This window comes from Alexandromys fortis, unplaced genomic scaffold (genome assembly GCF_014885135.2).
Source record: "Alexandromys fortis isolate MF-2015 unplaced genomic scaffold, M_Fortis_MF-2015_v1.1 scaffold_72, whole genome shotgun sequence".
Taxonomy (NCBI): domain Eukaryota; kingdom Metazoa; phylum Chordata; class Mammalia; order Rodentia; family Cricetidae; genus Alexandromys; species Alexandromys fortis.
In genome coordinates, this window is record NW_026067969.1 from 1,771,260 (window position 1) to 1,788,861 (window position 17,602).

The window sequence follows — 17,602 nt, forward strand, 5'->3', positions numbered from 1 at the left end:
CTGTTGCTATGGCTAGGGGCTATGGCCTTTCTACTGTGTAACAGAGACCTAGAGGAAGCCAGGAGAAGGTCAGGGGTCATTTCTGAGCCCAGCAGCCTGCTTCAGAACACCTTGCTCTCTTAGGCCCCCACAGGATGGTTTCCATATTTGGCCTGGAAATACAGGAGAAAGGGCCAGGATAGCTCACTCAAGCCACTGATCACCAGTTCCTCCCCATAACTAATCAGTGTCCCAATCAGCTTCCCACCAGCCCCCCCCACCCTCCAGCCCCCACCCCCACCAGCCCCCACCACCACCAGCCTCCTCCACCACCCACCAGCCCCCACCACACACCAGCCCCCACCACCCAACCAGCCCCCACCACCCACCAGCCCCCAACATTCACCAGCCCCCAACATTCACCAACATACTCTCACCAGCCCCCACCTACTCACCAGCCTGACTCACCATCCTCTACCCTCTCTACCAGCCACCAGCCCCCACCCACCAGTCCCCACAGCTCCTGGACCACACGTGCCTGGCCCTGCAGCCTGAGCCAGGGGTTTCCGGCCATTGTCCAGACCAGAGCTGGCTCAGGAAGCTGCAATCCTCAGAAAAGGGTGAACGTGGGGGAAGGGCTTGGGGACATCCTGACTGAGTCCAGAAGGGGCCATGTGGGATGGGATGGGGATTGAGGGTGGCTCTTCCTTGTTCACAGTGACTGCCAAGGGTTTAAAAAGGCTGGGCTTGCCACTTTTGCCTGGCAAAGCCCAGGGGCGTCTTCACGTGATCACCATCAGGGCAAGTGAAGAGGGAAAAAGGAGGACCTAGGACACTGGGGGAGCCCAGGAAGTCATGCTGGAGGCAGTCAAGAGACCTGGTCTCAAGGCTTCTGGCTTGAGATTCTGGCACTTGAATCCTAGAATAGAGGGGATAGGATCTTGGAGTGGGCAGAGGCCAGCATTAGCTGCAACGGCTCGGGGACTTGTGTTCTATACTACTGTATGGCTGTATACACAAAGCAGTGACTTGTTTCAGCCATGGGCCCTACCTAGCATGAGGAGGACTGGGAAAGCACCAACATCCACGTGATACAAAGACTGGGTGAATGGAGCTTGGCATTCCCTAAGATGAAGAAACAGGACTGGAAAAGGTGGAGTTGTGGCTGAGACTACACAAGGACCTGGGGTTCTCAGGCCCCTAAGGGGGGAACCCTGTGCACAGGCCTGACTGGACCTGGTGCTGTCCCCACACAAGGTCTGCTCCCCAACCCTCTCTCATCCTGGATAAAGAGAACACGGTCCCCAGGGCCGCAGCTGCTCTGGAGTACTGAGGCAGAACAGCAAGAAATTCTTAAAGGCAAAAATCCCAGGAATCAACCTTGGGGGTTGAGGGTAGGTCCTAGACTGGCCAGCTTACCAACCATAGTAGGCCCCTGCTAAGATTTGCTTTCCTGGGGTCTGCAGAAGGACATCCCATGTATTTGGCCCTTGGAGGTATGACAGAGGCTGGTTCTAGGACCCAGCAGAGCCTGTGCCCACTTCTAGCCCACTCAGCCAGGGCTCTGACCTTGGCTACTTCCCCAGCCCTGATACCCTGTCCTGTCAGAACTGTCACTCCACCAGGACTTTGGATGCTGGGATTCCTTGCTCCATTGGCCACGTATCCTATAGGTGAACTTGATGTTGGAGCCCACGGTCACTGCCCAGTTCACTTTGCCTGCCCCAGGCCAGGGTCTCGGGCCAGTTTCTCTCTAGGTCTCAGAGCCCCAGCCACAGCAAGGTGAAGGAGCTGACCCAAGTGATGTTATTTCTCAAGAGCATTACAAGAGTGTGGTGGGGGGTGCATGGTTGAGATCTGTGCCTGGCCCAGAGGAGGCTGCAGCAGTGGGGGCAGCAGTAGCAGCAGCGGCAGCAACTCCGTCACTCTAACCCCTGTACTGGCATCTGACGGAATGGCGCACTGTCTCCACCAACTGCCCCATCCTCACTAGCTCCCCAGATCCCCTGGAGACGGCCAGAGGCTGTGGCTCATACATGGGGTAGTGCCTAGAAAACAGCTGGGGCTAATCCTTTAAGAGAATCACGTACAGACTGACGTCTGACCCCTGGCCTCCCAGCCCAGATGCTGGGACAACCCACAAAAGGTTGTCTATGGTCTGAAAAACCACGGCACCAGGTTCAGAACAACTAAAGGAGGCCGTGGTGCACAGGTAAATGGACTCACCATGTGCGCTAGCCATATAAAGGAATGGGGCTCAACCAGAACCAAGCTATGATTCATGCTATGACTAGGAAGAAACGAAAAACTACAACAGCAGAGAGGGCAGACACAATAAGTGCTGTCCCAGTGGGGCTACTCTCGAGAGACAAGAGACTGTATTAGAGGGTTACCCGAGGCCTGGGGATGGCAGCGACGGCACTCTAGAGTTGTTCGTGATAACGGTCACACAAGCTCCGATTGTCCCCAGCACATTGAGTCTTACATGCTAATGTGTGGACCACGCTTGTGAACAACCTCTTGATAAAGTTGCTGTGCTAACAAGAGGAAACCATCTGCTATTCCCAGCCTGGCCCTTCGTGAGCCCTCTTCCCGGGCTGCCTAGGGCTGTGAAGCAGTGTTACAAAGAGCCCAGGGCTGTCTCTGTTACTGGTGCCCACCCTCAACAGCCCTGCCACACCATGGACAGCCAGAGTCAACATCCTTGAGGAATTAGGAAAGTGGGATTGGGAGGTGACACACGCTGCCTGTAGCCACACAGCTATAGTGACTGTATATGCCCAGGGCTGGGCGCAGCATTTCCTGGAGACCCTGTTTGATGTCTGCAGGCAAAGCGCTAGCAGAGAGGTGGACTGAGAGAGTAGTCAATGCCTCAGGACCCAGAAACCTCCACTTCTTCTCTTCCCCATCCTCAGTTTACCCACAGATGAAGGAAACCCTGACCCGCCAAGCACTGAGATCAGACTCTGCACCCCTGCTCCCACCATGGAGCTTTGGGGCTTTTCCTCAGGAAAAGAACTCAAGCTAAATTTATGCCAGAGCCCCCTCAGGCTCACAGAAGGAGAGGTCAGGCTTCCTGCAGCCCCAGGCCCTGACGTAGTTCCCCTTCCCCTCAATGGTGTTTCCATTGTTCTCGGAGGCCCAGATTCCCCATCACCCAACACACATACTTCCTGTTTCCTGGCCCAGAGGAAACAGAGATTTCTGGCGGGCCACAGATACAGGCCCCCCCTCCTCCAGCTTTTAAAGGATATTAAAAATAACAAGAATAGGCAGCTTAAAGCTGGGCAGCATGGGTGCCTGAGGTGAGAGGAACCTTAGGGCCGACATCCAGCCTCTGAATTTGGGATCCTGGGTCTGTCCCATAGTAGCGGAGCTGAAGATCCACCCCCCCCCCCAATACTCCTGATATTCTCCACACTCTGACCCGGCATATGGGGAAACCTCCATCCATGGAAGCCCACAATAGTCTCACAAGATGGACACTCACTGACTCATCCCCTCCCAGAGATCCCTGCCTTCCCTGACCGCTGTGGCCAACTGGCTGTCACCAGGTAGAGAGTTCTCTACCCCCTCCTCATGCTGGCAGAGCCTGGGGAAGCTTCGGCCCTGGCAGTCTAGACCCAGTAGTGACAGGCTTTGTGACCTTGAACAGCCATTCCCTTGGGGCTTTGGTGTGAGGCAGCTCCTCCCCTCCAGGCCAGGCCAGGAGCCCAGAGCCCGCCTGTAGGCCTGACCTTCTAGTTTCTCTTTCTCCCTGCTTCTGGGTGCCCACTCTGGTTCCCTCTACCAGGGAGAGAAGAAGAGGGCAGGATGGCCCTAAATGGGGGCTGGAATGCTGGCCCAACGCTAGTTCCACTGACGTGACCCAGGACCTGAGTTCTTGGGTACTTCCCTTTCTACCCTGGAGATGGAGTATTTTTTTCCCTGTTGTTAAGGTCTGGGTTGCCCATCCATGAAGGTCAGCAAATTGGGGTAGGAGGAGCCTAGATCCTGGAAGAAGCTGACGTACCCGGAGACATCTCCTGCCTCTTTACAGTATAGTCCATGACACCTCTCTCCTTCCTCGGTGCCCTCATGATGCTTCTGCCATGGAGCTGCAGGCTCTGGCCTGCTCCTCCTGAGTCCCCAGCAGTGAGTGAGGAGCGAGGGAATCTTCTTGGGAAATGAATCTCTCCTTAGGGTGGGATTCTGTGGCTCAAGTCCTGACACGGATGAAGCAATAGCACACACTTCCACTGTAAACTCAGCAGAACAGCTAAAATGACAGCGGTACGGGCTGCACGCTGAGACGGAGGAGGGGACCCAGTGGCATTCCTAACGGCACAGAGAGCGCCGCTCCACAGTTGCTGGTTTTCTGCCTTTCCTGGAACCAATAACCCCTCAGAGACGGCCTAGGTGCAGAGAATGCACAGGTGCTCAGGTCTGGGGAAAGTCTGGGCTTGGAAAGAGGCCCCACGAAACATAGCAGTGCGTGTGGGTAAACACTGGGCTATGCCGCCAAGGGCTGCAGCATGACCTGATTTGGGACTGAACATGCTGGACGAGTGAGCACAGCACCTGTGGGTCTCGTGACACACCACGGGCCTAGAGGGGTCAGGACGGTGGGCACCCTCAAGTGTGGCAGTGGGGCTCTGTCTCCCAGCTGGGTCACTGGGAACAGGGCTGTTTGTAAAAGCACTCATGCCTGCACTTGCTATAGCATGATACCCTATAATGTCAAGTGGCCACCAGCCAGGTGGGGCTTTTACTCTTTCCGTATCTGCACTGCAATACTTCTGTTACCCCTAAGGACCCTTGTCCCTATCCTGCTCCTGGGAGGGTGGGGCAGGACCCATGCAAGTAACCCATGGACCTTCATCCTGATGTGGAGAGAAGCTTTAGCCGTAGACAAGCTCTGCTTTCATCCCTCTGAAGCCTCACGAGACATGAACATGATGGGCAGGGAATCTACCCAGGCCCAGGAGGGCCTTGGTGGCTTGGAGATCAGGGACAGTGACAGGTGGAAGATGACAATTCCTGGCACTCTTTAGAGGCAAAGATTATGGGGAAACACTGGAGGCCGAACGGGAGGAGGTTGTGGATACCTCCCAGCCCTGGGACACTTTGAGGGCCAAACAGGGAGCCCATGGGCAGCCCTCAGCCTTTGGCCTACACACTGAGTGCAGAGCGTAACAAAGGTCGCCATGCATGTATGGCGGTCTCCGGGAAAGAAGCTCTGAGGAGGCAGGACCAAGTGTCCCCCAGCAGCCTCCACCGCCACTGCTTATGTTTGGACCCTATGTGCAGGGCTTGTTCCCATCTCCTGGTTCACTTCTGTGAGCTTCTGCAGCCTCAGCTGACTGGGGGAATTATCAAGAAAGAATCCTGGACATCCATGACCCATGCCTGATGGCGGGATAGCGCTGGGAAGGGAAAGGAAGGGAAAGGAAGCTCAGGTCAGGCCACATACTCCATTTCTGTTAATGTAAGCCCTTTCTTGCCTCTGTTTAGCTCAGTGGTGGACTACCTATTGGTCCATGCGGCACCTTACCCGGCCATGCCCTTTCCAGCCCTCAGTGAGGACTGACCATTCAGCATCCTTTGATGGGAAGTTGGGCCCAGGCTTGGCTGACAGAGCCATCCTGTCCCTAGCCCAGTCACCAAGCTGGGAGATAAACAGGAAGCCCCATTTCTCTTCAGTGCAGTGTGCTGGTCTTTCCTTCCTGAGGTGCAGCTGGTTCACACATCTGTTCCTGCTGCCCCTCGGTCTTGTACTCTCCAAGATGCCCGTACAAGCCTTTGCAGAGACCTAGGTCCTCCCTCTCCTGGGGCTGCAGAGGCCAGACATTCAGCGGTGAGGAGTCCAAGGAGAGTCCTGGGAGTCCAGGAAGCCTCTGTTCAATCCTTGTCCTTGCACCCTACCTGGCTTGTGGGAAGGTAAGGCAACCATGGTCCTGGTAACCATCAACCTCAGAGCATGGACAGGTAGGCTAGGAGGTAGTTAGATACGTGGGGAAACTGAGGCACAGTGTGGGGAGTAGTTTCCTGGCTGCAGCAGTTCCTGCCTTCAGTGAAGCTTTAAGCAGGGTTGGGCTCCTGGCCCAGAGCTTTAGGCCCAGATATGGGCTGTGCCCATCTGGTCTCCAGTCTGCAGGAGCTGTGGGAGGCGGGTGTGTGGGTGTGGGTGGCCTAGTAGCAGTGGGTGATGGCAGACTTGAGTAGGAGGTGCTGCTGGCTCCTTCCAGCCTGTGTCGACTATAAACAAGCTGAGGCCTGAAGCGGTAGGCACTCCAGGGGTGGGGAGAGGAGTCCCTGATCTCCCTAGGGCACAGCTCCTTCTGCAGCACAAAGGGCCTGTCAGTCAACTCCTCCTCCTCTCCTTGTAGCCCCTCCTTTTTCTGTCCCTGACGTGCCCAGTGTCAAGGTGAGACCCCAGCCTGCCATCTCTATCTGTCCCTGGGATTGAGGGGTGTCTGTGAGTCATCACCCATGCTGGGATTCAGGTGATAGTGTGGGGGCAAAGATGGTACGCTGGGGCTCTGAAGCAAGGATCTCTTTTCTTGGCTCTGTCCCAGTCTTGACCAGGTTGGGGTAGGGGAAGGCAGAGTAGTCAGGAGAGGAAGATGGACACACGGACAACAGACCAGCAGACTACCCCCACTGGCTTGCGGTCCTTCAGGTCTCCACAGGCAGACCCGCGGGACTCTGGTTTGGAGCCTGTCTCCACACCTGTAAGTTTAGCAGTTTCCCTAAGCACTGAGCACCAGTAGGAGGGTGGGTCACAACTCTGTAACCTCAGCCACAGCTGGCCCAGCCAAGTCTGATGACTTTTCCAGACCGATTCGCTTCCCCGAGGGAAGGAGGGAGCTGTTCCTGAACTAACCTGGTTCAGCTCTGGTCCACCTCACTGATCACCTGGCCAAGTCCCTTTCCTCTATGAGCCTCAGTTTCCCTTTCAGTACACAAAAGGATCTGGACCTAACCAGTCCAATGTTTGCTGAGACGAGGGAAAGGCAGATGGCTCAGAACACAAGCAGGGATACAGAGGTGACATGAGGGAGGGATACTCTGGCCCTTGTAGATGGTATGAGCCCTTGGGTGGAAACAGAGTCCAAGAAGAGCAAGGCAATGGAGGGCTGAGGGTGGGGCCAGTGTGTGTGCTTGGAGGAAGAGGAGGTGGGAATGGGGTCTCCACCTCACAGGTCTGAATTTAAGACAAGAACACTTTCTAAAATCTATCTCTAGACCTTCAGACCAGCAACATTTGAATGCCGTGAGCCCCTTTAACCATCATGACTCTGTTGTTGACCAATACCTCTCCTGTCCCCTTGGGACAAATGGGGAAACTGAGCTCTGGGAGAAGAAGTGTGTTATCCTAATTGGCTGGAACTCTGTTCCCTGCCCACAGGCTGAGGCCTCCAGCAGTCCCCTCCCCTGGCTGGGTTAGAGGGAGGGTGCTGACAATGTGAAGCAAGCAATAGCAGGGTGGGGGCAGCATCTCCAACCCAACACTCCACCAGGAAGCTCCCAGGCTTTCCCGACCTCCATCCTAGCCCAAGGTGTCCAGCTGGGTGGGGTGGGAGAGTGTTAGGGCACAGAAAAGATGCCCCGGCATCATCGGGCAGGCTGGTACCATTAGGGACAGACAGTGAAAAGTTACACTCTGGGTGTCCTCAGTCACCGAGATCTGGCCAAGTTCTTGGCAGCTGCCCGGCCCTTGGCACTGTACTCCTCCCATCCACTTCCACAGGGCCTCTGTGTCTGACGCGAGTCTCCCATTGCTGAGTGTCACACTGGGAACCGGGACCCTAGGGAATTACAGAGCCCCACTTTTACCACCAAACGACCTCTCCCTTTCACAGCCTGCTGGGGCTAAGGGAGGGGAGAAGAGGCTAGGAGCACCCTTTGCTCCCCAGGTCATAAGGAAAGTCATCCCAGAGCCCCTGTGTCAACTGGGTCTGGAGGCTTTCAGCTCCATCTGCCTGCACACCTCTGGAGGCAGGGGGCTGGCTCCCTGTCAGCCTGGGCAGCTCTCCTGGAAAAAAAGCCTGGGATTGAGGAGATTCTGAGCTGAGCCTGATCCGGTGTTCACCCCAGTCCTGGGCCTTGGGAGCCACACAGAACAAGCTCTTCCCAGACCATCTGCCTGGCCTACTCCCAGTTCCCATCCAATGCACACCCCCATGTATCCTGGTCACAGCTCCAGGGGGGCAGGCTTCCCCTTTTGGGTACCTACACGTGTCACATCCATTTAGGGAGCAACCAAACTCCTGTGTCCCAAAGAAGCAGAAGACCCCTTCTGTCACCCACATGGACGGAGTCTTATGGTCCTGCTACCTCTGTGTAATGGGAAGGACCATCTGTTTCACACTGTCACTAGCCAGGTTGTCTCTGAACACAGGCTGGGTCTCAGGCTGCTTCAGAGCTAGACCCTGGAGTCCCAGGGGAACAACAACCCCCTCCTCCACACTTTGGTCGGTCCCCCTCCCTTAATGCCCCCCTCAGCCCCTTGGCCTCCTGTTTGTTCGCTGACGGATCCCTGTTATCAGCAGAGAACACACACAGGAAGTCCGGCGGGAAGGGCCCATCCCAACCCTGATTTACACGGGATGGAGCATAAAAAGCCACCCTTCCTTGCTCGGGAGGAGCCTCTGGGCACCAGCAGGATGCTGTGCGGGCCACAAGGAAGGCTGAAGCTGACAGGGCAAGGCGGGCAGACCTCAAGAGGGGTCTTGGGCAGCAGACGCTCCCTTGAAGGGCAGGGTGCATGATTGGCTTCACGGAAGCAGCAGAGATGGCCAAGGCCAGGCCTGGGCGGCATCAGGTAGGCAGGATGGCCCTGCAGGGTAGAAAGCGGGTGGTGTGGGTCTTGAGTGCCCCAGGAACCATATGAGATGGCTGCAGTACCCATCAGCTGGGTCCACTCAACTGTGAAGTATGCTGTCCTCACTGTTAGCCATTCTGATCTAGCTAAGGAGACCTTACGGCCTGTTAGCCCAGCACTTGTTCTGGGTGGCTCAGCCAGGACTCCACACCTCAGCCCTGGATGCCCAGCAGCATGGAACCAACCCATGCAAGGATAAGTTGAGAGCAGCTTGGCACCCCACCCACCTGCTTCCTGGCCCCACTCTTTCTCTTGTGAGGATCCCCTGGCTAGGCGGCAGAGCTCAGACCAGCAGGACCCTTGATCAAGGCTCATGTCCTCTTCTCCGCTGAGACAGGGCTGTGCTCTCCTAAGCTTGCATTCCTGGGGAATGGGGATGCTGGCCAGGAAATTAGCCTCTAGAGTGGGAACCCGAAAGCCACGTTGTAACCTGGATGAGCTGTGCACATCGAGGGGCACGAATGGGGCTAGGATGAGCGCATCTCTTTTGGGCTTCAGGCTTAGGAAGCTTTATGAGGTGCAGTTGGAGTCACCTGGGTGATCTTGTCGCTCCATCTTGGCTCCTGGTGAAGCCTCTTGTGCTCCCTCTGCCTAGTACCCGAGCCCTGTTCTCGGCCCCCCAAACCATAGAGGGGCTTCTTGGACCCTCCTTCCAGTCAGGAGCATCTCTGGGAAGCACACCTTTTTTAGACTAAAAGATGGTTAAGTCTCTGCCTAGGTAAATTCAGGCAGAAAAGACCACCTAAAAGCACCTAAGTTGCCCTTTTCAGACAGACAGTGGAAAGAGACCCGCCACTGGCCAAAGGTTCAAATGACCACAGATCCAGGAATCAAAATGGGGTGAGGGCAAAAGCTGTGCAGGGTTCTCCCCGCCTCAGCATCAGGTGCAGTTCTTTACTGATGAGACTGAGTGATAAATGCCTTGCGTGGGTTTGAGGGGGCAGGAGACCCAGGAACCCCATTTACAACAATAGTCCTATTTGACAGGATGAGTTCTAGTGCAGGGTGGTAGCCACTGAACAGAGGAGAGGCCGTGTTCAGAAATCCCTCCCTTCAGCTCCTGTGCACCCACCAAGGTGGACCCCAGAGCTCCAAGCTGCTAGGCCTTTCCTGTTAGTGCAGAGTCTGCACACTGCACTCGGCTTCTGGAGGGGAGGGGGACACCTGTTCTACTCAGCAGGGTCACTTTTGACTGATGGTGGGGAGCTGGGTAGATCAAGCCCGTGCTTTCTGTGGTCAGGGGCTGCTTTTAGGAACCAGGCTAGATTAACCTGGGATATAATGGGTAAGCAGAAGGGCCTGCAGGTCTGGAGCAGGTTGAAACACCGTAGCTATACGGAAGCCTGGGCTCCAAGCTTCTTCCCAGGCCCTGGATGCGAGAGTAAGCAAGGCCCCAATTCATACTCCATTTCTGACCCACAGCCTCCAGAAGCGGCAAGACGCTGGCTGTTCCGTCTGCTCATAAGAACAGCTGCCACCGGTACCCAGGGGATGACTGGAGGCCGGCCCACAGGTGAGTAGTTCTGCCTTGCAGGGAGCATGCCCGGAAACATATGTTAACCAAGACATGTCTAGGGTTGGAGAAACTGACTAGGCTTATGCACCTTCAGAGCTAGGATAACCACAAAGGCAATAGAATTGCAGAAGGAATTCAGAAATGGAGACTGGGAAAGAGGAAAGATGACCAATTCAGAAGTCTGGGGGGGCAGAGCCTGGGCTCCGTCAGCTTATAGGAGGAGTGCGGGCGTGGTTCTGACTATCTTGAATAAGGCAGTGACAAGGGGTGTCAAGAGAGATCCCTGGTAGGTCTCCCCACGTAAAGGCCCATGGCTTCCAAGGAGGCTTGTGGTTCTCATCTGGGCTCTGCCCAGTGATCTCAGACTAGTATTGGGGCTGGGTGTGTCACGATGCCCACCATTTGCATGGCTGCAAGACTAGTCTGACTTCACCTCTTGTCTGGCATCTAGTTACCTGGTCAGCTGTAGTTTTTTAATACCACCCAGGAGCACCAGTCAGGAGAGTTAGCCAAGTCCTTGTGGGAGCCATTCACGACTTCCTGACCCCTAGAACCTGTTTAGTCCTATGTCCCCAGTAGACACTCGATCCTGCTGCAGGGCTGGGGACAGTCAGAATGCACTAAGGGGGCTCGAGCGGAGCACTCAGAGGCTGGATTGCATCTACACCACCAGGGTCTGGTTTACTCGCTACAAAGCTCTTGGGAGCCTCCGCTGCTGAGACTCAGTTTCCCCATCTGCTAAATGGGGACTAATGGAAAGGGGAGCCCATGGGGAGGGAGTAGGGCTCCCTTTCAGGCAGCAGGTGGGGCGGGGCCGAGGGAGGGGCGGGGCGGGACTGGGGGCCCCCCCACAGCACGCCGGCTGCGGCGGCGCGTGCGCGCCCCGGACCGCGCGGTGAGTGCGGAGGGAGCCAGGGGGGTTGGGACGCTGGGGGCAGGGGTATGTAGGCAGCCCTGGCGGGCCTGGGGTGACCGAGACTATCGGGTGCCAAGCTCGGGGTAGGTCACCCAGGCGACGCCGAGCGATCGCAGGGACCCGAGAGGTGAGCGCGCCGGGGCTGCGGTTGGGCCGCGCACGGACCCCACGCCCCAGCCCGGGTCCTGCAGCCGCCAGAAAAAATGAGCCCAGGGGCCTTGAGAAATGGCGACCCCTGCTGGCTGCCGGAGCGCCTTTTCCCCCCTTACCCATCCTGGCCTTGCGACCTCCACCATGGTTGTAGTACCTCCACAGTTTAGCTCAGTCGGGTCGTCCTAGGAGGGTGTCACACTCTGCCCCTACCGCCAAGGAGCCTGGAAAGGGGCAGGGTCAAGGCCGTGGAGAGGACGCCCCCACCGAGTCCCTCTGTCTCTCCACAACAATCCGTGGGTGCTGATGTCCAGACACTTGTCCTGCAGCAAAGGGGCCAAGGGCCCTCTTCCTACGGTGTCCAGGCGCCTCCTCTGCCGGACCAGTCTCCCCCATTGGGGGCTGCTGAGCGGTAGGTGGAGAGGGGCTGCTAGGGCCCATGGTGATACTTGAGGGTTCGTGATTACTTGTCAACTTGAAGGCCACACCACAGCCTGTGCCTGATTCATGGCAGGGGGCACATAGTGGCTGAACACCAAAGGAAATGAGCTGCCAGCCCAGTTGTTGTGCTGGCCTCTTCTGGCCTTGGGCAAAACATGACTTTTCAAAATTGCTTCTCCTGTTTTAAAACACAGTTCCCTTTCTAGACAGCCTAGTCTAGGAAGGTGGCTGTGGACTAAGATTTGTGGGGGCAATAACATCTGGAGAGGAACCCTCCAGGCCCCAGGGGCTAGGCACACAGGGATTGTAAACTTCTGACCCCTTCTCGCCCATGTCATATACCGGCTTAGATCTCTTTCTAGGCCCCATTCCTCAGGGCCATTTGATATTTGCTTGGCACGATAATGCCCACCCCCTGAGGGTGCTCTCCCTTCAGGGTTAATTTTCCCAAGCTGGCTCAGACAGACTGCAGGACACACGCCTGCTATGGTCTTCTTGCCCCCAAGTTAAGTCTCCATGAGTCATCTCTGCCCTCCTTCGAGGGATAGGGATTACAGGGAGGAGGCTCCCTCTCACCTTCCTGCCTTTGACTGTGGTGTAGGACCGAGTGGACTCGGAATAGCCCTTGAAGAAGGGCTGAGCTAGCGGCCAGAGCTCAGTAACCATTTAATGCCATCACTGAGGGGGACAGAGGGGCCTCAGACATCCTAGGGGTGTCTCACAGAAGGAGATTACCCCAGGCACCTTCCACACTTGTCTCCTGGCCCATTCCTTTGGGGTAGTGGCTCTGTAGGGCCGTGCTGGGCCTGGAGAGGGGGAAGCTGCCCCTTTAGGAAACACCTTGAGTGGAGCCCTGCCAGCCTCCCACACTCTTGACTCTGTGCTGGACAGGGGGACAGCTGCCCCTCCCCCTCTGCACAGGTCTGACTCAGTCCCTTTGGCATTGTCACAGAGCATTAAATCTGGCTTGGGGTTTCTTGCGTTCCTCACCAGCCTTCCTGCTCCCTAACGCACAGCCGAAAGAAGGCTGGAGATGAGCTCTGAAGACATGCTGGGGGGGGCGGGGGGTTGTCCCATTATGCCCCAGACGTGAGCACAATAGGGCCACTGCCCCGGCAGCTGGGAGGTGTTTATACGCATACTCTAGTCCAAGAGTGGTATTCCCTGCAAGCTGTTGACCCCCATGTTGGCCAGAACATGCACACCTATAGGTAGAAGACATCTGTACATTGTGAAATCCAGACTGCCTTAGGGGCTTGCTGAGCATTTGACAAAGAAGCCCAAGTCCAAAAGGACCACCTGGGATAGGAAGTCTACTGCTGTGCTGGCTTCAGCCCCATTCACAGCATTCCACCTCAGATGGTGGAAGATTCAGGAAAAGCCCTCAATCCAGCTTGGGGTCTGGGTAGGGGAGGACTGGCTTAGTTGCCAAGGCCCCACCCAGAACCTGTCTTCTGGGTTTTGCCCCTAATCCTAGCAGGATTCAGGTTCCTCCTGCCCCAAGAGCCCTGGTCAGCAGCCCTAGCTCTCCGTGTTTGGCAAGGGGCCAACTTGACTGGTGGAGATGGGCCAGAGGCAGGAGAGAAGTTGGCATTGCCTTTAGATGCTATCCCCTGGGGTAATGGTGGCTTCAGCACCCAGTAAGTGTGTACAGACTCTGCTGGAAGCCTGGGCCGAGAGTTCCACAGGGGATTGACAGGACCCAACCTTTATCCTTAGGCCGCCAAAAGAAGGCTACTCCGCTTAGAGACACAGACCATGTGGGGCTTCCAACAGCTGCTTGTGGCATGGTATCTAGTGTTGGCAGCAGGTGGTACTGAGCATGTGTACAGGCCCAGGTGAGCAAGGGCTTGGGTCCTGGGGTGCTGGGGTCATGTCTAGAGCCCCTTAACCCTGCCCAAGGTGGGCCCCAATTCTTGGAGATAACTCCCTGTGGGCTCCAGCCGAAGATCCTGGTCACAGCAACATTGGGAAGCCCCCATGCCTCATGCTTCCACATATCTGGGCTTGGAGTGTCCTAGCTCTTGTCCCCCTGATGCCCCCATCCCCTATAGCCGCAGAGTGTGTGCCGTGGGAGTTTCCGGAGGCCCTGCCTTGCCCGTCTTGGAGTCCTTTGTGCAGCGTGTATATCAGCCTTTCCTCACCACTTGTGATGGGCACCGAGCTTGCAGCACTTACCGGTGAGTGCCCACTGCCCATCCCCCCATCGCCACACAGGAGCAATCCTTGGAGCCCCCAAGAGCCTGCCTCACCCTGAGCCGGGGAGCTGAGGCCAAAGTAGTGAGGTATTCTTGACATCAGTGATCAAGGTGGCCTCTCCGCTTTGGAGGCTGGTACCCAAGGATGCCGTGTAATCATGCCCAACATTGTCCTCTGAGAGGATGTCGCCTCAAAGGGCATCCCCCACATGTATAGGGGCTTCTCATCACATCTGTACTCCGCTACTTTCAGAGTTTACTCCTTCCTTCCCAGCATTGCTAGCTAGAAGTCCTTATTCATAGGGTCACTGTCCATGTGGGCAATCCAATGTCCCATCAGGCTAAGAGAACAACCTGAGCAGCACAGGACGCAGCCAAGAGGGCAGGTCCTTGTTCTGATGTGGGGAACTCAGCCTCCTCCCCGCCTAGAAACACCTGAGGAAGGCCTAGGTGCATGAGCTCTGGCTCCGGGCTCGAGATGCCTGGTTTCAGAGACTTCTGAACCTCCAAAGTTATGGGAGTGCTGGAGTCAGAAAGCCGCTTTAGCACCAGGGCCCAGAGCCCAGGAAGCAAAGCAAGCCAGGCCCTAGCCAGCTCTGAAGTGGCCACTGCAGGAGCCAGCCCTGGGCTACTTCCTGGGCCTGTGTGTCTGTCATCAGAAGCTTGGTGGATCGAGTGGTACACACAGGCCTGTATGCTGACCCTGTCTGTGTCAAGCGAGCTGGGCCTTGGAAAGGGAAACTCTGAGACCCTGGGAGTGATCCTTGCTAGATATCCCAAAACAGATGAGGTGGACAGGGTTCATTGTACCTAAAGAAGGCCTGGCCTGGGCCATCCATGTTGGGCCCCTCTGAACCACATCTATTCTCCACAGAACCATCTACCGGACTGCCTATCGCCGCAGCCCTGGGCCGACTCCCGCCAGGCCTCGCTATGCCTGCTGCCCTGGTTGGAAGAGGACCAGCGGGCTCCCTGGGGCTTGTGGAGCAGGTGAGGGCAGTGTGCAGTGTCTGATGTGTGAGACCCCACTTCCAACTGCCCAGCAGAAACCCTGCTGCCTTCTGCCCCCACAAGCAGTGCATTCTTGCTGTAAGGCAACCCTTTCCTGGCTGCCATAGTGGAGACCCCCTCCAGAGCTGGTGACAGACTGGCCTCTTCTGCCCACAGCCATATGCCAGCCTCCATGTGGGAATGGAGGGAGTTGCATCCGCCCAGGCCACTGCCGCTGCCCTGTGGGATGGCAGGGAGATACTTGCCAGATAGGTAAGCCCCACTCGTCTTGAAGGAGAGGTCTTCCTAGTGCCTTGTGGATCCTAGGTTACTGCTGGCTGAAGTGGGTTTCCATTGATAGGTGGGTTTTAACAGGGGTCTGTGGCCAGGCCCTTGCCTTCTGTAGACACTAACTCGACACCCTCATTTCCCACAGATGTGGACGAATGCAGTACCGGAGAGGCCAGGTGTCCCCAGCGTTGTGTCAATACCGTGGGCAGTTACTGGTGCCAGTGCTGGGAGGGGCAAAGCCCATCTAAGGGTGGAATGCACTGCCTGCCCAAGGAGGGGCCCTCCCTGGTGGCCCCAAACCCCACAACAGGTAATCTTGCCTTTCCACCCTGCTGCGACGGACTCGGGTGGTTATTAGGTTTTGAGCGCTGTTCTGTGGCTGAGCTGAGCATGGGGAACACAGAGGGCAGCTAGCCCTGCATGGAGGTCAGCAAGATGCTGTGAGGGCTGAGCCCAGACAGCCTGGGCAGGAGGGAGGTTCCTCGTCTGGGTGGAAGGGGCCACTTCCCTCTGAAGAGGTTTCTGAAAGGTATTGTGGGGGAGATAAGGCATACCTGGAGCCTCATCTCAGCCAGTTGTGTGAAAGAGCCTGGAGACGCCACGTCTTTGCTGGTGACGGCACATTATTACTTTTGGTACGCGCTGTGACACTTCAAACTCGTACCGTGAGTAATAATGCGTTTGCAGCAGCCCAGCGCCAGGAGCGTGTCGGACCTGGGTAAGGACCACCATTAGCATGCGAGACCCAAGACCTCAGCACCCAGACACCTTGCATCCCCAGGGTCTGCTCCCACAGCTGTGGCAGCAGACGCAGGTCTTCCTAAGGCTAGGAGCTCATTGGGGGAGGAGGGGGGGCAGGAAACTCCTCTGATCAGTACCCGGATCTGCCCCCAGGAGTGGACAGCATGAGGGAGGAGGTGCACAGGCTGCAGACCCGGGTTGATGTCCTGGAGCAGGTGAGGCTTTGTTGGGAGTGGCTCTCGCTGGTGTCCAGACCCCATAGTCTCTGAGGCTGTGGTTCCAAACCGTGGGGTGGTTGGGGGTGGTTGGAGGTTCTATGGGGGAAGGGCTGTAGAGGTTCTGGCTTTCTTACCATGCCAGGCAGCACTGTGTGGGATTCGCCAGCCTGGAAGGAACTGAGGTTCAGAGCCCACTTAGCCTGTTATACTTGCTGTCTTGCAAGTCACATCAAGCCACAGGCTCCATGACCTTCCTAGCTTATCTCTAGGGTCCCAGGATCTTTTAGCTAGGTTGTGGGTATGTTATACACGGGCGTCTACTTAGCCTTTGGGCTCCCTCTGTTTGCAATCAGGGCCCCTGCTGCTACAGCTCAGTAGAGGACATATCACCCCCTACTGGTCCTTCCTTACATTCTCATGGAATAGAGGTTAAGAGGTGTCACTTGGCTTCTTTGCAACCTCCCTTACAGAAACTTCAGTTGGTGCTGGCCCCACTGCACAGCCTGGCCTCTCGGGCCACAGAGCATGGGCTGCGAGACCCTGGCAGCCTGCTGACCCACTCCTTCCAGCAGCTGGACCGTATTGATTCCCTGAGTGAGCAGGTCTCCTTCTTGGAGGAGCAGCTAGGGTCCTGTGAGTGCCACACCTCCCCACCCAGAGATCCTAGGGAACCCATGGGGCAGACGGAACTACTGCTGGGGATACACAGATTTGCAAGTTTGCACCCTTCTTCCTTTTCTGCTCTAGGCTCTTGCAAAAAAGATCTGTGATGGCATCTCACCACCTAGGCTGGACTGAGATGCCGCCTCTACATCCCCTTCCAGCCAGACATCAGGTGCTATCTGGTGGTGCCTGTGAGCAGAAGACCCTCCTTCTCAGGAGGTTCCTAGGACTTGGGCATGGGGAGTGGGGTCTTTCCAGAAAAGGTACGAGAGCACCCTGTCCAGAGGTGAGGTCAGGATTGTCTCCATCTTTGTCATAATAAAGCTGGGACTTGAGCTGCTGTCGGAGGGTGAATTGCGACTGGGCATGCCCTGTACTCCTGCCCTGGAGGCTTCAGTTCACTTTAGTGAACCTGCCTGTCTGAGAAAAGGAGCTGCAGCAGGAAGGTACTGGGGCCCCAGTTTTCCCTTGGTGACTTGCTGGTTCCACACACAGCCAGAGGCTAACAGGCGGGTCATGCCACCAGGCCCACGGCCTGCCCACCCTTCAGTTCTGTGAACCCCACACATCCACAGAGAAAAGCACCACTGGCTGATCACAGCTCATCTCCTGCAGGCAGTTTGTGGGGAGCAG

The 17,602-nt window shown here is 56.5% G+C and overlaps 1 protein-coding gene across 4 annotated transcripts; it reads left to right on the forward strand.

Annotated features, from left to right (window-relative positions):
- The first annotated feature begins 5,645 nt into the window (after positions 1-5,645).
- On the forward strand, positions 5,646-17,304 carry Egfl7 (EGF like domain multiple 7). 4 transcript variants are annotated; one of them, XM_050155060.1, is made up of 11 exons: positions 8,597-8,785; positions 10,268-10,358; positions 11,757-11,839; positions 13,588-13,706; positions 13,923-14,048; positions 14,941-15,056; positions 15,234-15,329; positions 15,493-15,657; positions 16,242-16,303; positions 16,777-16,939; positions 17,054-17,304. In XM_050155060.1, the coding sequence occupies exons 4-11, from the start codon at positions 13,627-13,629 to the stop codon at positions 17,074-17,076; spliced, it is 831 nt and encodes a 276-aa protein (XP_050011017.1). In that variant the 5' UTR covers positions 8,597-8,785; positions 10,268-10,358; positions 11,757-11,839; positions 13,588-13,626; the 3' UTR covers positions 17,077-17,304. The 4 variants fall into 4 exon arrangements, with proteins under 4 accessions (XP_050011016.1, XP_050011017.1, XP_050011015.1 ...); XM_050155059.1 differs by lacking the exons at positions 8,597-8,785; positions 11,757-11,839 and adding an exon at positions 5,646-5,898; XM_050155058.1 differs by lacking the exon at positions 11,757-11,839.
- Positions 17,305-17,602: the final 298 nt, after the last annotated feature.